Source organism: Halichoerus grypus, chromosome 2 (assembly GCF_964656455.1).
Source record: "Halichoerus grypus chromosome 2, mHalGry1.hap1.1, whole genome shotgun sequence".
NCBI lineage: Eukaryota > Metazoa > Chordata > Mammalia > Carnivora > Phocidae > Halichoerus > Halichoerus grypus.
Genome location: NC_135713.1, coordinates 123,951,184 through 123,975,361, shown reverse-complemented (window position 1 = coordinate 123,975,361; position 24,178 = coordinate 123,951,184). Strand labels below are relative to the sequence as shown.

Genomic DNA, 24,178 nt, shown 5'->3' with positions numbered 1-24,178 from the left:
AGTTTAGGTGGTGTTTTGTATTTCCTATTGCATCATATTAATTTGCCCATAATAACTAGTTGTCTCTTACTGTGGTATTAAAGTTGGTCTGAGTTCAGGTGTTCTTTGCCTGATTCATCCATTTTAAAATTCCTCTTCAGCTTTTCACTTAATGAATGGTTGTGGTAGCTGTATTGGTCAAGGTTCTCCAGAGAAATAGCACCAATAGAAAGATAGATGATAGATAGATAGATAGATAGATAGATAGATAGATAGATTTATTATAGGAATGGCTCATGAGATTCAGGAGGCCTAGAAATCCCATGATCTGCCATCTGCAAGCCAGAGAACCAGGAAAGTTGGTGATATAATTCAGTCTGAGTCCAAAAGCCTGAGAACTAGGGGAGCAGATGATATAAGTCCCAGTTGAAAGGCCCAAGAATTGGAGGGCCAATGATTTAAGTCCCAGTTCAAGTCTGAAGGTCTGAGAACTAAAAGCACCAAAGTCTGAGGGCAAGCGAAGATGGATGTCCTACCTCGAGCAAAAAAGCAGACTTGCCCTACCTACACATTTTTGTTTTATTAAGACCCTCAACAGATTGGATGATGCCCACTTGCTTTGGTGAGGGCAATCTTCTTTACTCTGTCTGCTGATTCCCATGCTAATCTCTTCCAGAAACACCCTTACAGACATGCCCAGAAATAATGTTTACTAGCTCTCTGGGCATCCTTTAGTCCAGTCAAGGTGACACATAAAATTAACCATCACATTAACCTACACATTAGTTGCTGATCTTAGTCTAGCTTCATTACTTCATTAAGGGCTGCAAAATGGCAATTTTTAATTCTCTTGTTTCTTTATCAATTAGCTCATATATTTCTATACAGAAAAGCTTTCCTTCATCAAATAATCAGTGACCCTGCTACAAACTTTGTGCAGGAAAGGCACATAAATGCCCGATTCTTTCCATTTCCTACCAGTTTTCAGAATGCGTTGGTTCTCTAGCATCTTTCAAAGGTAATTAATTAGTTAAAATTTTTTTAATGTATGTGATATATCTCTCTCTATTGAAATTACTCAATTTTAACATATGTGATGTATCTCTATCTATTGAAATTATTCAATTTCATGCTCAAACTGTTCCATCTTTGGCTGGTGGAAGCCAGTTTGGCTCCTCATTCATTTTGACATAACCCTAGTGTTCTTTGTCAGCTTCCTCGTGTTTTGGTGTGACAGGATGTCCCAGACTCACCAAAAGCTCTTTTGATTTAGCAAGGCACTTGAGGGAAGACCTGTGCTCTGCCTTGAATTTTAGGGTGTATGGGTTTTAGGAGAATTTGCTTCATTTTCTGGAATTGCTATTTTACAAAATATCTAGCTGCTTGAAAGAATCCTTACAATGACTCTATTATGTTAATTTTTTTTTTTTTTTTTTTTTTGGCAACAAAGAATATTTAAAGAAAGATGGGATAAAGAAAGCAAAGGACACAAAAAAGCACTATTTTGAAGTGCTATAGCCGGCCTGAGATTTGTCCCTAGTAAACTTCTGATTCCAGGGTATCCCTTTGAGCGGACTTCACAAATGTGAGATATTGCCAAACGTATTCCTTTTCAAATTACAGTCCTTCTGCACACAGCCGTCTTACGTGTAACCACTTTCCTGCCTGATAAAGAATCCTCTAAGCCTTTTTCTCTCTCCTCCTTGCCCTTGCCTAGGCAGCCCACAGCAGCTTTGCAGCTTTCCAATGAGAGCAGAAGCATTTGGATCAAGATTGGTTCTTTTCTTGGCATTTGATAAAGTAGTATTTTTGTTACGTTGTGCTTGCATGAAGCTAGATATTGTTGATTCAGCCTTTGTGACATGTTTGAACCCTGATTTCCTATAGTTCTCTTGGGTCCTGGTCAAGTGTCCAGGGCACTCACTGCCTATTTCAGTTGTCTGTTTGGTTCCTCTTCTTAATTTGGTGTTTATAATACATGCTATTTTTCTATGTTTGTAGCAAGACATGTGGGATTTAGAGAGGGACCTGCACAATCCCTCACTGCTGTCCGACCTCTGTCAAGTTGTTGCTTCATCTTTCCAAGCCTCAGAAATGAGGCTGTCATGAGAAGTAAATGAGAGTAATGCATCTGGGCAATTTGACAGACTGACAGCGTCTGGCTTGGGTTTCAAATTCAAGCTCTGCCATTTAATGTGGGACCTTAGGCAAATTATTTACTCTTATTTTCTTCATTCAAAAAACGTGTATAATATCTATGCCAGGAATATTACATGAATTAGATGGGATATCTAACTAAACTAAAATACTTAATCCAGAATTTGGCCTATTTTATTATTTATTTGTTTATTTAATCTGTTTTTTAAAATTTTTAAATTAAACTCTATGCCCAATATGGGCTCAAACTCACAACCCTGAGATCGAGAGTCTCATGCTCCTCCAACTGAGCCAGCAAGGCACCCCAGCACTTGGCATATTTTAGTATAATAATTTTAATTTTGTTTTTATACATCCAAAAACATCTTTTAACATGCAAAGTTCTTAATAAAATGGTAGATGCTGAATTTTTAAAAAAGATTTTATTTATTTACTTGAGAGAGAGAGAGCATGGGGGGTAGGGGCAGAGGGAGAGGGAGAAGCAGACTACCCACTGATCAGGGGGTGGGGTGGTGGCACATGGGCTCAATCCTAAGACCCTGAGATCACCACCTAAGCCAAAGGCAGACACTTAACCAACTGAGCCACCCAGGAGCCCCTAGATGCTGAATATTTTGATTTGCAAAATTTGCCCATTCCTTTGGGCATATGGGTATCTGTATCAGCAGAACACCAAACAACAATATCACAAGATATTCCTTTCAACTTCAAATTATTTGAAGGTTATCTGGATTGGGGATGGAGCAGAGAAAGAAGAGGAACATCAGTTGCACAGTTATTTTTACTTGGGAGGCTTGGCTATAAAGGTATTGCCAAACCTTAAATGATTTTATCTTTCTTCTCAAGAGTTGCAGGGGTGCCTGGCTGGCTCAGCTGGTAAAGCATGCTACTCTTGATCCCCAGGTTGTGAGTTTGAGCCCCACACTGGGTGTAGAGATTACTTAAAAAAAAAAAAAAAAAGAATAGCCTGTGCTCTTTTTATTTATTTAATTTTATTTCTTGTTTTTTATTTTTATTAATTTGCATGGGCTGCTTTTTTTAAAAGATTTTATTTATTTTTATTTTATTTTTTTCATTTTTATTTTTTATTTATTTGACAGAGACAGTGAGAGAGGGAACAGAAGCAGAGGTTGCTGGAGAGGGAGAAGCAGGCTCTCCACTGAGCAGGGAGCCCGATGCGGGGCTCGATCCCAGGACCCTGGGATCATGACCTGAGCCAAAGGCAGATTCTTAACAATGGAGCCACCCAGGCGCCCCTTATTTTTATGTTAGAGAGAGAGAGTATGAGCAGGGGAAGAGCAGAGGGAGATAATCTCCAGTAGACTCCACAGTGAACACAGAGCCTGACGTGGAGCTTGATCCCAGCTGAGATCATGACCTAAGCCAAAACCAAGAGTTGGTCACTCAACTGACTGAGTCACCCAGGCGCCCCTGCATGGGCTGCTTTTAAAACAAAAGATAGAGGGGCGCCTGGGTGGCTCAGTTGTTAAGTGTCTGCCTTCAACTCAGGTCATGATCCCAGGGTCCTGGGATCGAGCCCCGCATTGGGCTCCTTGCTCTGCGGGAAGCCTCTTTTCCCTCTCTCACTCCCCCTGCTTGTGTTCCCTCTCTCGCTGTGTCTCTCTCTGTCAAATAAATAAATAAATCTTTAAATAAATAAATAAATGAATAAGACAAAATATATATGGCCTATTGGCCTTTCTTTTTATAGTAATCATTTTGATGCCAGTTTTAATATTATGAAGGCAGGATTAGTCAATTAGTTTCTCCAAATACTACTTAGGATACACTATCAAACATAGTAAGGTGAATCACAATTTAAGGATTTCTTTATTGCTTGAGGATTTGGTATTTCCTAAATAGAACTTCACAAATCTGTTGTAAGGTCAAGTACTTCTCAAAATCAGATTCAATGAATTGAAAAGAGAAGGAGGAACATATTAGTTAAGTAGGTAATTGACCATTAGGTGATGGCTTGGATAGGTATTTTTTATGTTACTTTCATATTATTTATAACAGCATTTTTTTCAGTTATTTTTTTAAAAGTTTTTATTAACACAGTATTATTTATAACATCTTTAGTGTTAATACTATAGGAATCCATGTACTATTACTCACTTGTGGTAAGCCAGCCTCCAATATGGCTCCTAATGATCCTCACCTCCTGGTATTTATGTCCTTGTATAGTCTACTCCTACATTATACGTGGTGACATGTGTAACTAATGGGGTATTGCAGAAACGATGGTGTGTGATTTCTGAGGCTAGGACATAAAAGACATTGCAGCTTTAGGGCTGCTCTCTTATGTCACTTGGTCTGAGGAAAGCCATCTGTCATGTCATGAGAACATACAAACAGTCCTATAGAGAGACCCACGTGGTTAAGAACTGAGCCCTCCTGCCATCAGTCACCATCAACTTGCCATCTGGGAAGCTTATCTTCCATTCCCAGTCAAGTATTCAAATGACTGTAGCACTAGCCATGCTATTGAATGTAACCTCATGAGAGATTCTCAGCCACCGCTACCCAACTAAGCCAGGGATATTGCAATGCCCGGTTTGCTAACCCATATAAATGGTGTGAGATAATAAATGATTATTACTGTTTTAAGAACCCAGTTTTATGTAATTTGTTATGTAGCAATAGATAACTAATACACTGATTATAAATAATTACGAGGTTGTATGAAGTACTCTTCTACCTAAGGAATGGCCAACTCATGAAAGTTCCATTTCAAGATAATGTTAAGACTCAACTTTGCTCATGAATTACTGTACTGTACACCTGAAACTAATAGAACACTGTAAATTAACTATACTGGAATTAAAAAAAACAATAAAAATTTAAAAAACCGGTAAAAACAAGACTCAACTAGGCTCATAAAGATATTAGCAACTATCATCATCTTCGGTTAACTTGCCCCTGGTCTATACATCACTCAATCGTGGCAAAACACTAACTCTGGGCTAATTTTGGCTACCATTTACTCCTGGGCTGCTAAATGCTAAATGGAGAAAAACACCTGTGCCATTTGCCACTATAAATTCTTGCTTTCCAACCACAGCTTGATCCCCAATGCTACCAGGAAGTTCTTTTGTATCCTTAGTCAGCTCTCATGGCACTCCTCATTTAGGTTATTTCAGATTTCCATTCTCTGCTCTTAAGATACTTAGATACCACCACAGGCTCTCTCTCAGCCTACCACCTTCCTGACAGAGAAAATAGCTTATCTGCCTTCACCCTTTCCTCCTATTACAAAGGAGGCAGTATTCCTCTTACTGTTTCAGGTTTATCCCTCTCCAGATCCCCTTCTCTATTTCCTTCTCAGAATTTTTCCTCTCTCCTAGATCTTCAACCTCTCCCAACAGGAGCCTTCTCATTAGTTGAATATAATCAATTTATTTAAATCTCGTATTTATTTACAAGAGCCATTACAGAAGTATTGATTAACAGTGTGCTAGCATTTGAAATGAGTTACTGATTGTATACCAGAGTATAAAATGTCTTGAATTCAGATTGGTATTCTAGCCTTAGCTCTGTCAGAAACTCCCTCTGTGATACCAAACCATTTTTTTTTTCTGAGCTTTAGTTTTCTCATAAGTCAAATTGGAATGATATCTTTGGGAGAAAACCATCTGAGTGAAAACATAAATGCCAAGGGCTTATTACTCAGATTAGAAATGCAGAGCTCTCCTATTATGATTGAGGTTCATACTTATGAGTATACGAGGTAGCACCTCATATATATCAAATGAAAGCATGATTTCAATTAGGAATGAAATTTAGGATACATGCCCTGAGTAGGTAAAGTTGGGAAAGAGCCTGTGGATTTTTGTTACGGTTTTCTTAACTACTGTACATTACTCTGATCTGCCCTGTGAGGACGGAACTCTCTCTTGGGAGGATACTGAATTATTGAAGGAGCTCAGTTTAATCAGTCTGTTATAACTGCACAGAATATTCAGTATTGATTAAATAATAATGAGTGCAGTGGGTCAACTTAAGTCCATCAAAATATAACATTAAAATCATAAAGATGAGAAAGAAACTTGGCAGAATAAGTATATGGATATATGCCCAAAGTACTGATTTATTAAATTAATTCACAGTCTCTTCAGATTAAAAGTTATTAAATTACAAAATAAAATGATCCAGTCATCTATTCTAAAATAAAATTACCCTAAACTTAATGACTTATAATAACAATAATTTTTAAGTCTCTGTATTCGTGGGTCAGGGCGTTTGTGGCTGTGGTCTCTCAGGCAGGAGTAGTCCAGTGATAGTCGAAGGCGAAACAGAGTGGGACTGGATCAGTGAGTGATGGTGGGCACTTCTCTTCAGGTAGTGTCTGGGGTTCTCTCAGCAAGCTGCTTTGAACTTCCTCAGAACATGGCAGCTTTAGACAGTCCAACTACTTACTTCGTGGCTCAGAGCTCCAGGGAAAATCTTCCAGCGCAGAAAGGTAAGGCTGTGTAGCCTCAGAAGTTATACAGGATGGCTTCATGCAGTATTACATTCTGTTGGTTGCTTGTGAATCACAGGCCCACCCAGATTCAAGGGAAGGGGAATTTGATTCTACCTATTGATGGGGCAGGGGCAAAATTACTTTGTAGAACAGCATGTGGGAGGAGGGATATGATTGTGGCAGTCTTTGGAAAATATACTTAGCTACAGTGATCTAAAGGAATGTAAATACGCATTTTTTTCATGAGAGAGAGAGACAGAGAAACACCATGAAAGAAAAGCTCTCATGATTCATCAGATTAAAAACAAATTAGGCAAACCGATCAAGAGGGACAAACTAAACACCTGCCAAGCAGATGTGTAGTTATGCATAACAGTTCCAATTATTATCAAATTATTATCATTCATACAAATGAACGATCCCAGGTCGAATGGTGTTGGTACACAGAGTTCATTTCAGCCAAAAGAAGAAGATGATATCAACGTTTTTCCCTCAGAAACGAAAGTAAAATAGAAGTTTCAAGACAAACCTGAAGGCAATTTTCTTGCTGAAAATAAGTGCAGGTGCCACCTGGTGGTGAGACAGTCAAATGTGCATTCTGTCCTGTTGACAGCATTTCCTGAGTTGTCATTTGAGAGTGTATACACAGTATTTAAGGAAAGACAACAATTCTAACATCTGCGAGAGTATTTGTCCAAACAAACAGCCAAAGCACAAACACAGCGAGGAAAGGACTTAATAAAATGGAAGTAGTAAGAAGGGAATCCACTTCGGAGTGTCCGGACAAATCAAATCACTCTCCTTTTTATAAATCCTAAACCCCCTTAATCCTCTGTCCTTTTGGCTTTTATGCACCTTCAAATTAGGTGTGAAGGGTGTGGGAGAGAATAAGTTAAAGAAGATAAGGTTTGGGGCGCCTGGCTTGCTCAGTTGGTAGAGCATGCTGCTCAATTTCGGGGTGGTGAGTTTTACTTAAAAAAAGAAAAAAGGAGGGGCGCCTGGGTGGCTCAGTCGTTAAGCCTCTGCCTTCGGCTCAGGTCATGATCCCAGGGTCCTGGGATCCAGCCCCACATCGGGCTCCCTGCTTGGCCGAGAGCCTGCTTCTTCCTCTCCCACTCCCCCTGCTTGTGTTCCCTCTCTCGCTATGTCTCTCTCTGTCAAATCAATCAATAAAAAAAAAAAAAATCTTAAAAAAAAAAGAAAAAAGGAAAGAAAGAAAGAAAAAAAAAAGGAAAGGTTTGCTATTACTGGGTAGGGGGCAAGGGAGGTAGTTCAGCCAAATGATGATTGTAGTGATCCGCTCTAGAAATGTGGGCTGTTTCCTCCATGTTGTTCATTGTCTCCTGGACCCACGGGCACTTGAGAACTTACCATAGCAAAACCCTGGCGGCTTATTTAGAAGAGAAGAATAATCAATGAGGTCAGATTGATGATACATCTTTCTGGTTTAACAGTCTTTGATGGGCACCAGGGGACTATGGTTACTCCACTAGAATTGTATGATCCAAATAATAATGGCTAACACTCTGATGTGCTTACTGTGCATTATGCACTGTGCTCATCACTTTACATCTCATTTAATCCACATAACTCTGTATAAATTCATCCCGCTTTACAGATGAAGAAACTGAACTTGGGGCGCCTGGGTGGCTCAGTCGGTTAAGAATCTGCCTTTGGCTCAGGTCATGATCCTGGAGTCCCAGGATCTGAATCGAACCTGGAGGGAGAGAGGAGGGGGGGGGGCCTACTCAGCGGGGAGCCTGCTTCTCCCTCTGCCTCACATCCTGCTCTCCTGCTCTCTCTCTCTCAAAAAGAAAAAAAAAAGAAACAACTTAAGAGAAGTTAACATAATTTGCTGACCGACCATACACTCCTATAAATGTTGGATTTGGGATTCACCACATGGCCAAAAAAAGCCTAGGTTCCTCTTTACGTTGCTGTAACTACCAATGGTTTGATGTAAAGATGTTTGAAATCTATTTCTGTGTTTCCAACCTCTTAAAGTTTGACAGCAGCACTGTCTGCACTGATGTAGCCCGGGCCCCCGCTCGAAACTCGCTTTATTGATTTTAGGAGGCCCTTCCCCTTAACTGCAGACCTAAGAGTGCTTCTTTCCACCTCCGAGCATTGTCTCTTAGGTCCCTCCTCCGCCCTCCCCCGCCCCCGCCCAGCTCCGGAATGCAGAGCCCCGCCCTGCCGCACACCTCCCCTCCCCATCCAGGCCTTCCTGCTTCCAGGTCCTTCCCGAGCTGTTCGCCGGCGGTGGCCCAGCCTCCTCCAGGCCCGGGTCTTGGGCGGTGGATCAGGGAGCGGGAGATTGCCCTGCAAATCCACCAACCACCATCCCAAAACTGCCCGCCCTGAGTGCACAGGAGGTAGGGTTAGGGTGACCAGACGCAGCAAATACAATTACAGGACAAAGTTACGTTGGAAAATTCGTCTGTTTCTTGGAGTGGAAAAAAAACTATTCGTGGTTTCTGTGAAATGCAGATTTAACTGGGCACCCTGTATTTCACCTGGCAACCGTAGGTAGGGGGACAGGGGTAAGGCAGGAGATTCGGGGCGCTTGAAGGAGGAGGCTTCCGGGCCGTTTGGGCCCCGGAATGAAGCGCCACACAGGCGCAGTGGGTGCTGCCAGCAGCCAGACCGGCTGGCGCGCGAAGAAGGAGGGCCGCTGGCCTCTTGAACTCCGTCAAGGGGTTGGCGGTCAGGAAAGTTCGAGGCGACCCCAAGTGTCTGGCTCTCGGCTCCTGAACGGCCGCGAATCCCAAGGACCGGAAGCCAAAGGCCAGAGGCAGGCCGCCCGATTCCAAGATGGCGCCCGCGGCCGCTGCCAGCTGCCAAGATGGCGGCACGGGATCGCGCTCGCGGCTCCCCTCCCCCCCAGGCCTCCGGGAGGCCGGGAGCGCGACGCGCGTCGCCGTGCGCCGGTTGCCCTGCGGCCTGGGTGGTGGTCCAGGCCGCTTCTAGGCCCGCGCCATGCGGCTCCTCGGCTGGTGGCAGGTCCTGCTGTGGGTGCTGGGGCCTCCCGCCCGCGGCCTGGAGGGTGAGTGCGGGCTGGGGCTGGGGCCGTGGCCCGGGGCGGCAGGCGGCGGCGAGAGAAATGGCAGGGCGCGGTGGGGGTGCGCTCGGGCGGCGCTTTCACCTGCGCGGGGGCCCGCGGCGCGCCCCTCGGCTCTTCCTGGCACCGGCCGCGCGTCGTCCCGACCTCTTTCCGCCTGGGTGGCCCCGAGTGGTGGTCCGCGGTGGCGGGGAGCCCGTCCGGGCCCCCGCAGCAGGCGTCAGTCCGGCGGGAGTGACAGTGTCTTAGCGCCTACTGAGGCATACCCTTTATTATGAATGATAAAAATCATCACGAATAGCCGGCATTTCCGGTGCCCTTACGCGGAGGCAGGAACTGTGCCCTATCTCAGTTAGCCCTCGCACCCACCGTAGGAGAGAGGCTGCAAGACTATCTCCACGTTACAGGTGGAGGCGCGGAGCTCAGAGAGCCTGAGTTTGCCCTTCGGGTCATGGCAGAGCCTGTCTTTCTGCCTGCAGAGCCCACGCTTTATTTGGCACCTCGATGGGTCACTTTTTAAAGAAGGCCGCTCTTGCTCAGGTTGCCTGCACGAAGGACAGATGAGAAAACTGACGAGACTCCCCGGGTAACCCGCCGCTTGCCGTGGCATGCTCTTGGGGCATCCTCAGGCGGGGAGGCAGCCACCCTGGACGCAGGGCTCGGGCCACGAGTGGGGCCTTATCCTCAGTGCTGTGTCACCCCACTCCTCACAGTTTGTTGAAGTCTAGACCTTTCGGCCTTGCTTGTCATTCACTACAGGGGCAGGCAGGTCTTTGCTTTGCGTGAGGTGTCCTGGAAGGAGGCAGGGCAGCTGGGTGGCCGAGCAGGAGGAAGGGGGAAGAATAGTAACACAATTATCGTTGATGAGAGGACTGGTTATGTGCCAGGTCCTGTGCTTTGTGCTTTATGAGCATCATCTTATTTAATCTTCAAATGTTTATGAAGTAGCTGTTGCTCTGGTTCCCGTTTTACAGATGAGTAAACCGAGACTCAGTGTCAGTAAGTGTTCTGCCAAGGTCTCCAACAGCCAGAAGTTGAGGAGCCATGATTCAAGCTCATGCCTGCCTACTTCACGGTCAAACCTCTGTACTACATTTCTGTCACTACGCTTAACCACCAGCTTCAGAGAGGGGCCAGCATGTGCTGGATAGCTTTTGTTTGTTCCCCAGATCGTTCTCTAGCCTTGTCTACCCTGCGCTGTGCCCCGAGTGGCTGTCCTGTATGGCGTGACGACTGGCCGTCTTGCCTTCTGGCTTCCTGTGGGTTGGAATGAAGGGAGCGTGAGGTCAGGATATTGATCCTCTCAGCTTCCTCCCTTAGGGGTTATCCTGGGTTGGCTTTGTCCTTCCAGTCACAGCTTCTAGAAGCGTGAGCACACTGTTCCAAGGTTCTGTGACTGTTGCTGCTTCTGAACTCTTAAGGTCTTTGAGTGGTAACTGGCTCGCTCTCGGCCGTTACTGGCCCTGAAGTTCCTTACCATTGCTTTTGGTTTCTCTGACATCCAGCACACGTGTCGGGGGCCCCTTTACGCATCTTTCCTCACATTGCCCATGTTGAGTGTGCTGTTTCCAGGCAGAATCTTGTTGATTCAGGGCACTGACTTACTGTTGTAGTCAGTGTGATGGGAGCCCCCCTAGCAGTCTGGGCCATGTGCACGCAGACCTGAGGATAACACCAGCCATCGGTGGGCCATTGGTCATCATGGCGAGGCCGTGATGGGGTGAGGACAGAGGGACTTTCACCACCTGGGTCCTTTTTAGGGTGGCTGAAAATCCAAGGCTTTTTGGTCTGTAGTGGACCCCACTGGCAGATGCGCAACTGGACGTAGCAGTGCTATCCAGGTGTCAAGGCACAGGAACCCCCTCCTGGCTTCAGCACCCCCATGCCTGTCTTCACTAGGCAGTCAACTAGCAGATTTTTGCTTAGCGCCCATCACACGTCATATGCTCTGCTGGGCACTTGAGGTACAGTGGTGAGCCAGATAGAGAAACAGGCCCACCGTCCTATCTGCTGGGGAGGACAGGCATTAAATGACTACAAATAATTAAGTAAATTCCAACAGTGGAAAATGCTTCAAGGAGAGTCCCAGGGTATTACTGCATGCTGTTATGGGAGACCCCTCTGGTCTGAGGGTCAGGCAGGGTGAAGTTCACCTTACAGAGGTGAAGTTTAGGGTAAGATCTGAACGTTGAGTCAGATTAGCCAGGAAGGGAGCCAGTGGAGGGCTTTCCTGGCAGAGAAACAGCCCTCAGGACAACACTGAGGTAGGTGGAGGAGATCGCGAGTGTTCAGGGACCGCGATGTCTGGTGGAACTCGTTCAGAGTGTGGACAGCGGCCACACCATGTGGGGCCTGGAATCGCTGCCACAGAAGCCATTGTGAAAAACCTGCGGCTGGTAGAGAACCTTCTGAGCAAAACTGGAAGGGTGTGAAGGATCTGACCTAGGCCAGGGCTCCCTGGCAGCGATCTCCAGATATCTTCCTTGCTGCCAGTGATGCAGTGATTGTCGTTTTTGCGTGGCTCACACTGTAGTCAGCGTGTTGAGGTTAAGAAGCAGTCTCTTAAAAGGCACATGACGCTGCAAGGGTTCAGCGACTCTCACACAGTACGTCATTTCTGTCTTGGTGTGGGATACTTCACAGTTTCCTCTCTTCCCAATACTTGAGTGAAAACACTGGTACCTGAGGGCATAAGAATGTTTTGGTTCCTACTGTGTACTGTCTACTTAACTCTTTCACAGGAGGGAAAAATAAGCCTCCTGAACTGAAAATACCAGCTCTGTGCTTCACTCAGACTCCCTTTTGATTTTTTGCAGGGGACATCTATCCATTTTTATGAGGGTGATCAGAGAGAGCCAGGTTCTCATTTCTGCCCTGATTTTTTTCTCCTGAGGTTCTTTCGGGATCTTGGCATTTTCTATGTACTTGTGAGAGCTAAGATGTTGGTTAGATTCTGAGAGAGCAGATGTCTGTGGAGCTGGGGCATTTGGGAGGAGGGTTGGCCCCCATACTCGGCATCCTTTGTTCTCCAGACGTGTAGCCTCTGGCTGCCCTGTCTAACCTCTGTTGTTCTCGTGCCCTTCTCGCCCACGTTCCCATCAACTTGATATATCCTTAAACTTCTCCTCTGTCCTAAAAGCCGAAACAGAAACCTCCTTTGGCCCCTTATCACCTACCCTGGCTTTCTTGTCCCTTTCATAGCTACACTTTCAGAAAGATTGTGTATATTTATCAGTGTACTTACTGTTTCTTGTGCTCTCCATTCTTCTGTGTTGATCCATATTTCCATCCGGTATCATTTTTCTTCGGCCTGAAGGAGTTCCTTTAAAATTCTTGTTCTGGGTGTTTGTTGGTGATGAATTCTTTTAGCTTTTAATATTTCTGAAAAGGTATTTATTTTCCCTTCTTTTTTTCTTTTTTAAAAAAGATTTTATTTATTTGAGAGGGAGACAGAGAGAGCATGAGCCAGGGGGTAGGGGTAGAGGGAGAGGGAGAAGCCGACTCCCTGCTGAGCAGGGAGTCTGATGTGAGACATGACGATCCCAGGACACTGAGGTCATAACCTGAGCCGAAGGCAGACGCTTAACCGTCTGAGCCACGCAGGCACTCCTTCCCTTCATTTTTGAAAGATATTTTCCTGGGTATAGAATTTTAGGTTTATAGTTTTTTCCTTTCAAGTACTTTAATGTTGCTACTCATCTTGCTTGCATTGTTCCCAACAAGGAATCTGCTGTCATCTTTATCTTTCTTCCTCTGTACGTAGCATGTCTTTTTTCTCTGGCTGCTTTTAAGATTTTTGTCTTTGTCACTGGTTTTGAGCAATTTGATTATGATAATATCTTGGTGTAGTTCATTGAGCTTGGGGTTTGCTGAACTTCTTAGATCTGTGCATTTATGATTTTTATCAAGTTTGTGCAGTTTTTGGTTATTATTAATTCAAATACTTTTTCTGTCCACACACACCCCCCCCCCTTCTGGGTATTCTCATGATCTGTATGTTAGGCCACTTGAAACTGTCCCATAGCTCACTGATTCTCTTCGTTTCTTTGGATTCTTGTTTTCATTGTATGTTTGATTTTGGATAGGTTCTGTTGCTATGCTTTCAAATTCACTAGTCTTTTCTTCTGCAATGCCTAATTTGCTGTTAATCCCACCCAGTGCAGTTTTCATTTCAGACGTTGTAGTTTTTGTTGCCAGAGTACAATTTGGGTCTTTTAAAAAAAATTATAAAAAATTATATTATAATTGACATAAACATTATGTTAGTTGCAGGTGTACAACATAATGATTTAATCTTTGTGTATAATTGCAAAATGATCACCATAGTAAGTCTAGTTAACATCTGAGACCATGCCTAGTTAAATCTTTTTTCTCATGATGAGAAAGAACTTTTAGTTTACTCTCAGCAACTTTCAAATATGCAAGGCAGTATTATTAACTAGAGTCACCATGCAGTACCTTACATTCCCATGAATTATTTTGTAACTGGAAATTTGTACTTTCTGACCATTTCACCCATTTCATCCCCTCCCCCCACCATCACCTCTGGCAACCATCAGTCTGTTCTCTGCATCTATAAGCTATTTATTTATTTATTTATTTTTAAAGATTCCACATGTAAGTGAGAGCATATGGTATTTGTCTTTCTGAGATTTATCGCATGTAGCGTAATGGTCCATCCATGTTGTTGCTAATAGCAAGGTTTCCTCTTTTTGTGACTGAATAATAATAATATTGTGTGATTCTATGTTCTTTTCCATTCATCCTTTGGTAGACGCTTAGGTTGCTTCCATGGCTTTTGTAAATAAGGCTGCAGTGAACATGGGGTGCATATATTTTTTCAAATTAGTGTTTTTGTTCCACCCAGAAATGGAATTGCTGGATCATATGGTAATTACAGTTTTAATTTTTTGAGGAACCTCCATACTGTTTTCCACAATAGCTGTAGTAATTTACATTCCTTCCAAGAGTGCACAAGGGTTTCCTTTTCTTTCCACGTCCTCACCAGCACTCGTTGTCTTTTTGATAATAGCTAATCTGACAGGTGTGAGGTGAGATCTGTGTGGTTTTGATTTGCATTTTGATGCAGGTCTTTTATATCTTATGTCCCTTTGTCTGCTTAACTTTCTGAACATATGTAATGGAATTATAATTACTGTTTTAATATCCTTATCTCCTAGTTCTGACATCTGCAAGTTGTGGGTCAGTTTTAATTGGTTAATTACTGTTCTCATTATTGATCATATTTTCCTGCTTTTTTGCATGCCTGGTAACTTTTGATTGGATGCCAGACATAAATTCGACCTTGTTGAGTGCTGGATATTTTAGTATTCCTCTAAATATTCATGAGTTTGTTCTAGGGTACAGTTAAGTTAGCTGAGCATGGTTTGATCCTGGCTTTTAAGGTTTGCTAGACGAGAGCAGAGCTGTATTTACTGTAGGATTAATTTTGCCCCACTACTTTTGTGTACTCTCCCCAGTGCTCTGTGAATTGTGAGGTTTTCCAGTCTAGCGGGTGGGAACAGGTACGCTTCCCAGCTCTGTGTGAGGGTTGGGTACTGTTGTCTCTGATCCTTTTGGGCGGTTCTTTGCCTAGCTTTGGGAACTTACTCACATGTAAATGCTGACCAGTGTACTCGATGGGGGTTACTCGGCAGGTCTCTGGAGTCCTCTCACTGCAGCTTGCCCATCTGTACTATTCTGTCCCTCAGACTCTAGCTTTCTTGGTCTCTCTGTACCCTTAGTACCGTCTCCTCAACTTGAGGAGTGCTGGACTCTGCCTGCTTCCTTCCGCCTCCCTGAGCCCCCGGGGAAGCATTCCCTCAGGTGGTAAGCTGGAGCACTTGTAGGGCCCTCCTGTTTATTTCTCTTCCTGTTTCTCAGGGATCCCTATCCTTCGTTGCCTGCTAACTAGTCTCCTGAAACTGGTTCACATTTTTGGCCGTTTTTGGGTTGTTTCACTAGGGAGGGTAAATCTGGTCCCTCTTACTCCAGCTTACCCAGAAGCAGAATTCTCAGAGAAGGTTTTTGAATTGCTGAATGAATCTGTGCATCTCTTTGGGGATATTCTTTGAGACCTTATACAAAGGTGCATACCTTAGGAAGCTCCCAGACCCCTCCCCAACTTGAAAGCCAGTTGGTTTTTCACACTTCGGTGACATGCTGTTGGCATGGCTGAGGGTTTTCCAGCCACATGGCGAGCTTGTCTGAGTATAGCTGGGCTCCTTGGTTCTCCCTGGTCAGTGCCTGGCACTGAGTCTGGCTGCTCTGGTTGAGTTAATGGGAGTTGGAGGCAGGAGTCACTGTTACAGAGGTGAGTGGAGATTCCTCCCTGGATGTATGAGACTTCCCCAGAGTCTTCCCTTCTCAGAGCATTTTGCCCAAGCCCTATCTAGTGGCTCCAGAGTGGGAGGAACGTCCTCCTTTGCCCTGCTGCTGCCCCGGCCCTGTGGGGTGCACCTCCTGGCACTCCCAAGGGCTGCAGGCAGGAGAGGCCACCTCAGGCTGGATATGCTGTATGGGTGGGGCAGTGTTCTCAGGCCAGGAGGCACAGCAACCCCCGAGGTATCATGGGGAGGGTAAGGCCCGATCTGAGTAGCAGCCAGAAGACTTCACTCAGAGACCTGGCTCTGCTGCTTACTAGCTTGTGTGCTGTTGGGCATTCCACTGCCTCTCTGTGCCTCAGCTTGGTCCTCCGTTAAGAGGGATTGGTAACCTTTGTCCTGCTGGGCTCACAGGGCTGTTATAATGTGTGCAAGGATGCTTTGCTATAGTAGAATCTTCTATAAAAGCATCATTATTTTGTTGGATATTCTCATCAAACAAATGAAATTGTTAAGGTGTTTGTGTTGTTTTCCTCATTGGATGTCTGCACTGGAATGTTTTTGCTTATAATCCACATGGCAAGAAAGCAGGTATCACGTGAAGATACAGATTGGTCCACATTGTATTTGACATTCATTAATCTGGTACCTCCTGGTGACCTCCTTCATGATCTGGAGAATGGTGGGTGGCCCTCTGATAGCTTCATGGGAAGGGTACCTTTTTCCTCTGTAGGGGAACTGTAATTCCTTTTTGGGTTCATGTACTTGGAAGGGACTTAGGAGCGTGAACATGCTGGCATGTTTTAGTTGCAGAGGAGAGCGGTCACTTGCAGTCGGAGGAGCAGCGTGCTCACGCTCTGCAGGCGGGAGCTGTGTCCGCGAGCGAGGAGGAGCCCTCGCGCGGCCCCGCGGGCCACTACAAGCCCGCGGGAGAGGCCGGCGCTGTGCTGGGGCTGGACGCCGATGGCGACCACGTGGTGCTGCTGTCCGTGATCCCCGGCGAGACCGAGGACAAGCTGAGCCCCGAGCCCAGCGGCGGCACCTGCGGGGCCCGAGGGGAGGAGGACTCGCGGTGCAGTCTCCGAGAGCACCTCTTTTCTCTGGACGGCGGGGGGGCCAGCTTCCAGGACAGAGAGGACGAGTATTACTCAGAGCCGGAAGTGGCCGAATCCGACCCGGCGCCACCCGAGGACGCCAATAACACGGAGAGTCTGAAGTCCCCCAAGGTGAACTGCGAGGAGAGAAATGTGACGGGACTAGAAAACTTCACTCTGAAAATTTTAAATATGTCACAGGTAAGAAAGAATGGTTTAGTGCTTTGCTCTGTTTCCGCATATTGATTTCACGATTTAATACTCTGCCAGCTTTCAAATGGAGGGTCAGAATCTTTGTCCTTTTCCAAGTGGGACAGCATCTAATGGCTGCATCACTGAAAACCGACTTGGCTCTCTATGATGTTTGTAGGGAGAGGAGGCGATAGAACCAGTATCGATTATGCTTTTTAGGCGGCTTGAGCCTGGTCCCCCTCGGGGTCCTCTCTGCACCAAGCCTCATGGTGAAAATCCCGGGGGACAGGGCCGCCTGGGGGGCTCCGTAGGTTCCGTGGGACTCTTGGTTTCGGCTCAGGCCATGATCTCAGGGTCGTGAGATGGAGCCCCACGTCCGGCTCTGCGCTCAGCACGGTGTCTGCTGGAGATTCTCTCCCTCTGCCCCTCCCCCCACTCATGCCCTCTGTCTCAAGTAAATAAATAAATCTTAAAAAAAAAAATCCCAGTGGACAGATGGGCACTTGGCCTCAGAATCTTAGCATTTTTCTTCTTCCAAATGAGGTATTTATTACAGAGGCAAGTTAAAAATATCTGAATTACTAAGATTGTGATTTAGCATTGTTTAGAGTGGTGATACCCCTGGGAAGCATTTTATATTAATGAAAAATTTCTTTCCTTCAAAGAGCTTGACTCCAGTGTTTTCTCTGGAGTGAGAGCTGAGACAGTTGTCCCCAACCCAGCCATGCTTTTCCAGTCCATTGGATAAATGATAATTCTGAAGAGAACACTGAGATAATGACTGACTGTTTCTGTGGGATTGTTAAGCCAGGTAGCAGGATGAGTTCAGGCTGCTTATGTACTACGAGAAGAAATCCTAGCTCTGCACACCGTGACTGCTTATTTTAAATGAGGGTATGTGGTACATTGAGCATCCGTAGCCCCTCCATGTGCAGGGGTCAGCGCTGGCCTCACCCCCTCCCCTCAGTGCCTGGTGAACACTGTACCTCAGCTCTGGAGGTCACACACTTGGCCAGGAGAGAGCAGTTTCAGCAGCCTGAGTTAGGGTGGTGGCACGGATGGTGCACCCTTGAACTGAACTAGCCTTTGGCCGAATACATTGATTCAGCTGCTTACAGATTTGGATCTGCTGAGTTGATGATTGGGGCCTGAGATCTCAGTGCTTTAATAATGCCATTAGTGTGTGAGAGGCACAGGTCAGAGGTCGGGACGATGGCCTGTGCCTTGTGGGTACTTAATATTTGAATTAATGCATTATGAAAAATACTAAAATTGCTCTGTAGTACTATCAAGAAAGATTATGGGAAAGTTTATGATTTGTTATTTGATAATACTTTTCTGCTGATTCATGCATTCCTATGGTTCAAAACCCAAAAGGTTCTTAAGGGGATACCCTATAGTCTCTCTCCTGTCTGTGTTCCTGCCTCCTCTTCTTGGAGGCAGCTGTGTTTCCAGTTTCTTGGGCATCCTTCGAGAAGAATGTACATGAACATTTCCTGCTGACTTTAACACTTGTTTCTTTTACCACAGGACCTTATGGATTTTCTAAACCCAAATGGTAGTGACTGCACACTAGTCCTGTTTTACACCCCGTGGTGCCGATTTTCTGCCAGTTTGGCCCCTCATTTTAATTCTCTGCCCCGGGCATTTCCAGCTCTTCATTTTTTGGCACTGGATGCATCTCAGCACAGCAGGTACGTTCCCTGAGTAGAGCTTACGTGTCATCCTTCTGGATAATGCTTGCAGTTATTTGGAGGTTGTCGTCAGTTAAGTTCGAAGCTGAGGGAGATAGGTATGACCATGGAAGCTGGACTAGCGGGAGGGATAGACAAGGGTGAGTGGTGAGGGTGGTCACACTCCTCAGGGAGCTGAGGCCTCACTTTCTGGAGGCCGCTGGAGAGGAGGGACTGTTCTCTGCAGAGTGGACTGCTACGTTATAAAGAGCTTTGTTCACATGTTCTGTATTTCCCCAGTGCTGTGACTGTGTCTGGGTTATAAAGCGTGACCCTCCTCCCCTACGTCACGTGCCCTTTAGCCGGGCACAGGAGGTTGTGTGTGAATCAGTTTCGAGAGTCTGGAAGATGGTCAAATTGGTAAAAGTGAAGTTGAGTAAAACTTTTTTGAGTAAAAAAAAATTTTTTTAAAGATGTATTTATTTATTTGAGAGAGAGAGGGAGGGAGGGACCAAGTGAGCAGGGAGAGGGGGAGAGAGAGAGGGAGAGAAGCAGACTCCCCGCTGAGCGCCAAGCCCGATGTGGGGCTTGATCCCCCCAACCTGAGATTACAACCTCAGCCGAAACCAAGAGTTGAACGCTTAACCCACTGAGCCACCCAGGCGCCCCTCGAGTAAAAATTTTGAGTAAAACTTTGCACGCCACTCATCTTCAGTGTGGGTAATGTAACTGCCAATGTTTACCTAAACTTGTTTAGGGAGAAAGAAATCGCAGCAAATTAGTAATTCTCACAAGGGCTTCAGGGAAATATCTACATGGACTGGCCCAAGGGAGCAGACTGATGGGAAGGACAGTCTAGGTTAGTGTCAGACTTTGACTGGGCCTTCCCCTGCCCCCAAGCCGGCAGGGCTGGCTCCCAGCACCAGCTTAGTACTCTGGGTTTGGGCTTCCATTCCCTGCAGGCTTTTATTATCTGCTTTGGTCAGTCTTCTCCATGCATCCGTCTCAGTGCCTGCTCTGGTGCCTTAACTGTGGAGAGTGGAGGATACTTGTTCTTGTTATATGGCCTGCGACATGTGTTTGCCTCATATGTTCATATTTAAGTGGCATGTTTTTTTTTTTTTTTTAAGATTTTATTTATTTATTTGACAGAGAGAGAGATATAGCGACAGCAGGAACACAAGGAGGGGGAGTGGGAGAGGGAGAAGCAGGCTTCCCACTGAGCAGGGAGCCCGATGCGGGGCTCGATCCCAGGACCCTGGGATCATGACCTGAGCCGAAGGCAGACGCTTAACGACTGAGCCACCCAGGCGCCCCTAAGTGGCAGCATGTTTACAAAAGACAAAAATCCTGATTATCCAGTACTATCATTTTACTCACAGGGAAACTGAGGCTTAAAGAGGTTAAATAGTCCGCCCGAAGCTCACACAGCTGGTTCAGTGACAGACCTGAGGCTTGAACCCGTATGTTTTGACTCCAGAGCTTATAGCATGACTCTGTATTATGTAAAGGTGAACCAGTCCCTCTCAGATCGTGTTACCTCCTGCCCCAGTTGTGAACTTCCTGGTGTGTCTGCTAGACCGTAGATCCTCATGTGCCGACTTACCAAACTAATTGCTTAACCTAAACTGAATCTTGTATGAGGGATGGAGATGGGCATTCTGGAGAGTTTGAAATTTCTTCTGTCAAGTAAATTGACACAGTGTGTTTTGTCCATGAATTAGAATTTTCTGATCTGATTTCTTTTGGCAGTTTGCAACTTAAATAGCGGAATAACTAGGGGATGCCTGGCTGGCTCAGTCGGTAGAGCATGCGACCCTTGATCTTGCAGTGGTGAGTTCCGGCCCCACGTTGGGGGTAGAGTTTACTTTAAAAAAAAGTGGAGGGGCGCCTGGGTGGCTCAGTTGGTTGGGCGACTGCCTTCGGCTCAGGTCATGATCCTGTGGTCCCGGGATTGAGTCCCGCATGGGGCTCCCTGCTCAGCGGGGAGCCTGCTTCTCCCTCTGACCCTCCCCCCTCTCATGTACTCTCTCTCTCTCCCTCTCTCATTCTCGCTCTCTCAAATAAAAAAAAAAAAAGTGGAATAACTGTGTTGGGGTAGTTCCTTGTTGTAATAGAAAGCAACTCAGCAGAACAGGAATGCCCCCAATCTCAACCCATAAGGAAAAAGGTCAGAAATAGCTATAAGCATATAGTTTGAATATTAGAAACCTCTGTAGGTCACAGGAAAATGATGCTTTCTCATTTATTGCCATCCATTCTGATATGGTAACTGTGTGAGGAAACCCACTGTTAGTTCAGGTTGTCTGACTGACTGCTTTCTGTCATAGCCTTTCTACCAGGTTCGGCACTGTAGCTGTTCCTAACATCTTATTATTTCAAGGAGCTAAACCAATGGCTAGATTTAATCATACAGACCGAACATTGGAAACACTGAAAGTCTTCATTTTTAACCAGACAGGTATGTAGAAATCATATGCCGTAGAAAGGATTTTATTGCTGGAGGTATATGCCTTCTGTGGGTTTCTCTCTGCTCTCCTTAAGTGAAGGAGTCAAGACTGGCTTTCAGATGTAAACCGTCTTTTCTAGTGAACTACTGTGGTTCTGTTAAAAGTCTCTCAGTCAGTGGCAAGTTTAACATGAATAGGTAATTTTAATGATTATCGATACCTTTAAAAAACCAGCTTTATTATTCTATAATTCACATACCATACACCTGTAGATAACTTTTTATATACATTTTTCACTAAAGTGTAATAGTTACACAAATGTGTGCATTATATTGGTGTTCTGAGTGATTAATTTTCACACAATGAATGCCTTGGGTAACCAGCACTCCGACCCAGAGAGAACGTTACCAGCCCATCCGCTCAGCACTGTTGCTCCTGCCTGCAAGGGTAACCACCACCTTGACTCCTAACACCATGGACTAGTGTTCCCTGTTTTGAACTTTCTATTAATGGAGACATACCTAATGGATTCCCCTGTGTCTGGCTTATTTCAGTCACCATTGTGTTTGTGGGAGTCACCTGTGTTGGTGCATAGGGTTGTGTCTTCTTTTTGTTGCTGTGTGCTGTGCCATTTATTCATTCATATGCAGGTGCTATTTTAATTCCTTAATATTTGCCAAAACATGTGGCCTTATTTTTTATTCTGTAAAAGTTTGAACACTGAATATTGAAGAAATTTTCTTCTTTGGAAAAGTTTGCTCCACAAAAGCTTTAATGCCTTAATTATGAGCACCCCACTTCTTCCTGAAGTATATTCACTGGAAATAAAAATAAGCTATAACATACCTTCCACATATATTAAGTTGCATCTAATTACTTATATCTCACAGTAAAGAACAAAGAGCTGAGTTACCTCATAGGAATGAAAGGGTTGTTACCAGATAGTTAGCTATTCAAGTCTTACAGTACCAGAGCCCTGATTGTCAATCAGGTTGATATGGAGAGAGGGAGCCATTTTGCTCAACACTCTAAGAAAACTTAGAACCTAAAAGAAATTGAGGAGTCACAGCATCTTTGGTAATCTCTGATCTCAGTGGTGGTTAGTTCTAACAATTTTTTCAGTAAATTATTTAAAAGCATTTTGAATTTAGCGTTCCTTCACCTGTGAAAACATTCTGTAGACTCCTGAGAGTAGCTTTACCAGTTACTTGTTGAATTTTGGTCTCAAAGAGAACAAAAGACAACTCTTAACCATGCCCGAAGACCCTTCTGAGGAATTCACAGAAATTCTAGTGTTTAGGCTCTGAACAGCTGAATGGGTTCCTGTTCCTTTGATGTGGTGGGAGAAAGGCAAGTTACAAATTACACTAACAGGCAAGTGAAACCCATCCCAGATATACTAGTGTGGTGTTTATTTTAAGACTGCATATCTTTTTGCATACCATGCAGAATACTTCAGAAAGATCTTTAGCGGATGTGTTTTTTATCTGATTTGAAACAGCTGATTTCTCTTTCAGGTATAGAAGCCAAGAAAAATGTGGTGGTAACTCAAGCTGACCAAATAGGCCCTCTTCCCAGCACTCTGATAAAAAGTGTGGACTGGCTGCTTGTATTTTCCTTATTCTTTTTGATTAGTTTTATTATGTATGCTACCATTCGAACTGAGAGCATTCGGTGGCTAATTCCAGGACAAGAGCAGGAACATGCGGAATAGTGATGGACTGAAAGGAGAAGTCGGAATGAGGAATTTCAGAAATTAATGCTGCACTTTCTTACATGTTCTCCAGTCAAGTGTAGACTTACAGCTTCAGTCAGATTAAAAGAATCATGCATTTGTTGAACTGTTGAATGTGTTAAAAAATTATAAATTGGTGTTTTAATTAGTACCACAAAAAGCAAATGCAAAAATATTCAATAGAACTCACCATTCTTGTTTTTACTAATCCAATATTTTAAGGGAGTGATCCAGTTTCAAATGGGAGCGTGTTCAGGTGGAATAGTGGATAGAGTGACAGTTGGCTTCATAGAAGGAAGAAGTAGGACTTTTCACATTATGGTTTTAGAAAAGTCTTGATTCCTTATATATGTTTAAGAAGGTTGGTTTCTGTTCATTTGCAGTTTTTCTCTCAGAGCCTGTAAGTAGGAAAGTGTTCTGTTGTGGAAGAAGAACTAGAATTGGCAAGTGTGACCTTCTGAGTAACTGATGGGAAAATAAAAGAGTCAAGTACTTTGGTGTTTGTGATCTTTAATTTCACCGGAGGAATTTGAAGTGGTTTAAGTCATTTCTGGATAGGGCAGATGTTAGGAGAAGTAAATATTATCATCAAACTAGAGCTTATTTATTATCAGTTCTAGGCTAAAGCATAACTCAAACTTTAGTCACAATTACCTAACCAGCATGCACTGATTCAACCTTAAAATGTTCTAAGCACTGTGCTAGTTTCAGTGAGAGCCAAAAGAAATATGTAACACTGTTCTTGCCCACAAGTTGATTCTAGTCTAGTTTAGGACACAGGTAGAAAAGAGACAACATGTAATTTATACCAACTTTTTTTTTTTTAAGATTTTATTTATTTATTTGACAGAGGAGAGACACAGCGAGAGAGGGAACACAAGCAAGGGGAGTGGGAGAGGGAGAAGCAGGCTCCCCGCTGAGCAGGGAGCCCGATGTGGGGCTCGATCCCAGGGCCCTGGGACCATGACCTGAGCCCAAGGTAGACACTTAACGACTGAGCCACCCAGGCGCCCCTTTATACCAACTTTTTAAAAAGCTGTTTCTAAAAG

General features: G+C 44.6%; 1 protein-coding gene across 2 annotated transcripts; it reads left to right on the top strand.

Annotated features, from left to right (window-relative positions):
• The first annotated feature begins 9,062 nt into the window (after positions 1 to 9,062).
• TXNDC15 (thioredoxin domain containing 15) lies at positions 9,063 to 23,622 on the top strand. Of its 2 annotated transcripts, none has more exons than XM_036084293.2 (5): positions 9,063 to 9,647; positions 16,793 to 17,280; positions 18,802 to 18,965; positions 21,275 to 21,405; positions 22,912 to 23,622. In XM_036084293.2, the coding sequence occupies exons 1-5, from the start codon at positions 9,581 to 9,583 to the stop codon at positions 23,106 to 23,108; spliced, it is 1,047 nt and encodes a 348-aa protein (XP_035940186.1). In that variant the 5' UTR covers positions 9,063 to 9,580; the 3' UTR covers positions 23,109 to 23,622. The 2 variants fall into 2 exon arrangements, with proteins under 2 accessions (XP_035940186.1, XP_035940183.1); XM_036084290.2 differs by lacking the exon at positions 9,063 to 9,647 and adding an exon at positions 14,307 to 16,667.
• Positions 23,623 to 24,178: the final 556 nt, after the last annotated feature.